Consider the following 5,251-nt stretch of genomic DNA (forward strand, 5'->3'; position numbering starts at 1 on the left):
TGGTTTCATTACAGTACAAGGTCTTTCCCTTCTCCAGGCAACTGACAGATCTTTAACATCCCTTCTGCATAAAAACTATCATCAGCCCATGAAAGCATTTAAAAAAATTCACCTACGTTTCTCCAGGGCCCATCATCAGAGGGTCTGCTAAATAGCGGGTGTTTACGTTATGGCTGAATCTGACTGAGAGGTTCACTGCTCTGCATTGGCGCACTTCACTTCAAACTTTGCCCAGCACTGAGGGTTTCAAAAGGCGTCAAGGACAAAGCCAACAATCTTCCCTTAGGCTTTTTCTTAGGTATTTCCTCCCACCCCCCACTTTGTGGGCTCAAGGGACTCCGCAATGCCTGGTATGTACTAGACACTCAATAAGCACTTACGGATGAATGAATTCAAGAATGTCCTTAAATTACTTTAGACTAAAGTCTCAATCCCGAGGTCCAAGATTTAGCACTCCTTTTGTCCCTCATACCGCCCCATCATGCCTCAGGAGACGTGGCGTGACCTTGCACTGACTCGCCGACTCCTGCATCTCCGTGCGCCCTTTCCCATTCTAAGGCGCTTCCTGCACCCAAGCTTCCCCGGGCCTCCGCTGGGACAAGGAGGCCTAGTTCAGCCCTGAGACCTCTGGTCCGTCCCCACGCCTCCACTCCCTTCTCCTTCCACCTGACCGAACTCTTCCATCCCTCCCAATTTTCCCGTTCCTACCACAAGCTGCCATACCATTGCGGCTGCAGAACCCAGGCCGAGACCCCAATTAGGTTTGCCCGAGAGAACATGGTGCTACCGGCCTTGCTGAAGGTCGGTCAGACAGAACTCAGCACGCTTGCGCGGAAGCTACCCCAGGCGTACCCCCCCACTTCGCTTTTCTCTTCAGTCTCGCTTCCTCCCGCCAGACGGAGGAAAAACTCGCGAGGATTGGGAGTCAGCTTTTTAAGTACCCACCTCCTTCCGTCACTCAGCTACCTTCAGCATTTGTCCCGCCCACAATCGCCATCCCCTTCCGCTTCCGGTTGTCTGGGTGCTGGGCTTCGTAAGTTATCGCTAGGGTTATCACGATGGGAAAGTCAGATTTTCTTACACCCAAGGCCATTGCCAACAGGATCAAATCCAAGGGGCTTCAGAAGCTTCGCTGGTATTGCCAGATGTGCCAGAAGCAGTGCCGGGATGAGGTAAGGGGGCTGGATGTTACCGTCTCCCAGTGCCCACACCCTGTCCTAGCACTAGAAGGGCCTCGCACAAGAAGGGGCCCCGCTGGAAATCTGGGTTCAAGTCCCTGACGCTGAGGGTTTAAGGGTATGTGTCCCAGATATCTAGTCATACAGCTCGGTGTTTCAGGGGTCTGCATAAGGCGAGTCAGTTATTCAATAGAGCCATCCTTCCCTTCAGCCCCTAGTCCCCCTGGAAGTTTTTAACACCTTATTACTCCCTAACTTGCTTCTAAAAGAAATGAAGAAAAGGTTTTGCAGTTCTCGTGCTATCGTAAAACCGGAGCGTAAGTGCGGGACGCTTGGGCAATAACAATTCTGTCTGACTTGACGTGGCTCTTAAGAGAATAATTGGGATTCGCGCCTCTTTTCGAGTTTAGATGAAAAGGGAACAATAAGCACTTCCACACTACTTATTTAACAAGCGTTTATTGAACACCTACAGTGTCCCAAATCCAGAATAATACTGTGGTTAAGATTATGGGCTACGGAGTCAGACTGTCAGAATTAAAAGATCTAACTGCACCACCTACTAGCTGTGTGATCTTGGGCAAGTTACTTAAATTTTCTTTGCCTGTTTATTTTCTTTCATTTTTCTTCCTATTTGAATCAAAATAAAATTCTCACACAGAAAATAGAAACTGGTATATTGAACATCTGTATATCCATTACCCAGATTTAACATATTTTTCTATATTTCCTTCCTGTAATATTTTAAAGTATGTAAACCCATCAGGATATTTCACCTCTAAATATTTTAATAAGCCTCTCTGAAATAGGATATTTTTCTACATAATCACACTATGTCTTCATACATGACAAAATTAATTTTTGTAATCTAATACACATTCCAGGGTGCTCTGGTAGCATAGTGCCTAGGGCACTTGACTGCTAACCAGAAGGCTGGCGATTCAAACCCACCAGCCATTCCTCGGAAGGAAAATGGGACAATCTACTTCCATGGTGACACTGCTTCGGAAACCCAAGGAGGGGGTCGCTATGAGTCGGGTCGACTCGACAGCACATAACAACAACAATACACATTCCATGTTTGTATTTCCTCAGTTGGCCCTCATGTTTTTGAAAGTTGTCTTTTTCCTTTTTTCCCCAAACTTATATCCAATCAAAAGCCTTGTATCTATTTTGGTTATTAGAAATTTTAATTCTCTGAATTTAGAGGGAGCTCTGGTAGCGTAGTGCCTAAGGCATTTGACTGCTGACCAGAAGGCTGGTGGTTCAAACCCACCAGCCACTCCTCAGAAGAGCGATTGGGCCTTCTACTTCTATAGAGATATCCCTCAGAAGCCCAAGAAGGAAGGGGTTGCTGTGAGTGGAATGGACTGCCCGCAGTGAGTTTTTTTTTTTTTAAATTTAGAGCATAATGTACTCCTCTGCCCCTTTGTCTTTCTTGACACCGACTAATCTGCCAGTTAATTGTCCTAAGCATTCTCACTTTCTGTGTATGCTGAAATGTTTCCTTGTGGCTTTTGCATTCTATAACTCTGGTAAAATAAACAAAAAACAAACTCACTGCCATCGAGTCAATTCCAACTCATAGTGACCCCCGTTGGATTTCTAAGGCAGTAAATCTTTACAGAAGTAGATTGCTCCACCTTCCTTCTGTGGAGCGGCTGGTGGGTTTGAACTGCCAACGTGGCTAACAGTGAAATGCTTTAGGCACTGCGCCACCATTGGAATTTAGATCTAAAGTCTTGGTTAGATTCAGGCTTAACATTTTGGGGAAGAATATTTCATAGATGATCCTGTGTATTTCATATTGCATCATGAAGAGAAGTCCTTAATGTCTCATGGTGCTAAAATTATTGAGTAAAAATGACAGCCTGTAATGTTATAATGTGCCCCCTCCCCCCCAGTAAATATTAGTGGCATAATATTTTGGAGGAGCTCTGATAGTGCAGTGCCTAAGACACTTGACTGTTAACCAGAAGGCTGGCAGTTCAAACCGAGCAGCCACTCCTTGGAAGGAAGGTTGGGCAATCTACTCCTGTAGTGATACCTCCTCGGAAACCCAAGGAGGGGTCGCTATGAGTCGGGTTCCACTCGACAGCACATAACAACAACTACAACAACAATACTTTGGAATCATGCCAATATATCTAGTTTGCCACCAACTTTTTACATATATGTTTTAACATTCTTGCCTGAATCATTTGTTTCATTAGAAGTGGTTATTTCTCTAGTTCGATTATTCTTTGTGTGTTTGTTCCTAGCTGACATTCTTTTGTAGATGTGAGCTTTTTCTTCTCTAATAGGGCTATAATAATTTGTAAATATTATCCCTACGGCATATTTACAAATGTTTCCTGTGGAAAAGACGGGCTAAATGCTTAATTCTTTCCTTAAGTTACCAACTTCCAGAGTGAGGATCTTGTGGTTCTAGTCCTGAAAGCACTTAGATCTAGTAGTCATTGCCTTTTCCTAGCCAGAATGATAGCCTGGTGGAGGGTGAAGTTGGCCCCTGCAGAACTCTCTTCCCTGTCTTTTATCTCCCTATATTAGTGGAAGATTTAGGGAGAGAAGCAGTAGAGCCATTGTATTCCTCTCCTCCCCCAGGTTTCTAACTAATGCTAGAGTTTAATGACATTTTGTTTTCATTTTATTGAAAGTTTTATTTCAATATTTTATTGAAGTTTTACTTTCCATTCAATGTTTGGAGTGTGATCCTGGTTTTTTATTAATAAGACTGATAGATAAATTAAAGAAGTAAGTGTGACTTGCACAGGTAAGGCAAAAATTGTGTAAGTTGTTCTTAGATGAATAAAGATTTGGGAACTATTATAAGCAATATGTTGCTGTTGTTATGTGCCGTCGAGTTGGACTGGACTCATAGCGACCCCTCCTTGGGTTTCCAAGAAGGTATCAATATAGGAGTAGATTGCCCAACCTTCTTTCCAAGGAGTGGCTGCTGGGTTTGAATTGCTAGCCTTCTGGTTAGCATATTCTTCCAAAGAGTGGCTGCTGGGTTTGAATTGCCAGCCTTCTGGTTAGCATATCATAAGCAAGATAGGATATTGAAATTGAGACAGGCAATGGGATTGAACAGAAGGGCTGGATAAGAGTTACTAAGAAGGCACCATACATTTACTACTAACTTTAATGTGGCGATCGGAAGGAAGACTGGGCAATCCACTTCATAGAGATACCACCTTGGAAACCCAAGGAGGAGTTGTTGTGAATCGGATTCGACTTGACAGCAGTGAGTTTGGTTTAATTTGGAGAAGTAATCTAGGGTGACTATGGATTTCTGGCTTGGGTGAGTGATTAGGGATATGTTAGCGTTGTTAATTAAGAGAGCGTATACAGATGGAAAGGCACATTTTTTTATTTATATTGCTAGTGAAAACCAAAACCAAAACCAAACCTGTTTCCGTTGAGTTGATTACAACTCATAGCAGCCCTATAGGATAGAGTAGAACTGTCCCACAAGGTTTCCAAGCCTGTAAATCTTTACAGAAGCAGACTGCCACATCTTTCTCCCGCAGAGCAGCTTAGCAGCCAAGCACTTTGACCGCTGAGCCACCAGGGCTTCTATTACTAGTGAAGAAACCAAAAAGTAAACCTATTGCATTGAGTCGATCCTGACTCATGGCAACCCATGTGTTATAGGATAGAACTGCTCCGCAGGGTTTTCTAAGCTGTTATCTTTATGGAAGCAGATCTCCAGGCACTGCTGGCTGGGTTCAAATCACCAACCTTTAGTTAGTAGAGTGCAGACTACTTTTGTCACCCAGGGATCCTTACTAGTGAAAAATGAGGTTCAAATATTAAGTAGAAGATAACTAAGCTAAAGCTTCCATGTTTTTTGGTTTGTTTCCTTTTAATGATCATCTAAAGAAGGGTCTCCGGGAGTAAGGTAAGCACGGGCATAGCACAGAGTAGCAGGCCGGAAGAGCAGGAGAAAGGGGTAAAACCCAGGGAGCCAAAGAGAAGAGCAATCAGCCGAAGGGATTAGGTGAGAAGGGGAAACTCAGGGACGCCCAAAGAAGCAGGCCAGAAGAGCGGGAGAAAGCGGATTAAAAGAC

General features: G+C 44.0%; 1 protein-coding gene across 1 annotated transcript in view; it reads left to right on the top strand.

Annotated features, from left to right (window-relative positions):
* The first annotated feature begins 1,058 nt into the window (after positions 1-1,058).
* The window catches only part of KIN (Kin17 DNA and RNA binding protein), a 51,455-nt gene continuing 47,262 nt past the window's right edge, over positions 1,059-5,251 (top strand). The window contains exon 1 of the mRNA XM_007935447.2: positions 1,059-1,172. Within this exon, the coding sequence (XP_007933638.1) occupies positions 1,059-1,172 (114 nt within the window). The remainder of the gene's footprint in view (positions 1,173-5,251) is intronic.

The sequence above is a fragment of the Orycteropus afer genome, unplaced genomic scaffold (assembly GCF_000298275.1).
Source record: "Orycteropus afer afer isolate SDZICR_OR568_19922 unplaced genomic scaffold, OryAfe1.0 scaffold00028, whole genome shotgun sequence".
In the NCBI taxonomy this organism is placed as follows: Eukaryota; Metazoa; Chordata; class Mammalia; order Tubulidentata; family Orycteropodidae; genus Orycteropus; species Orycteropus afer.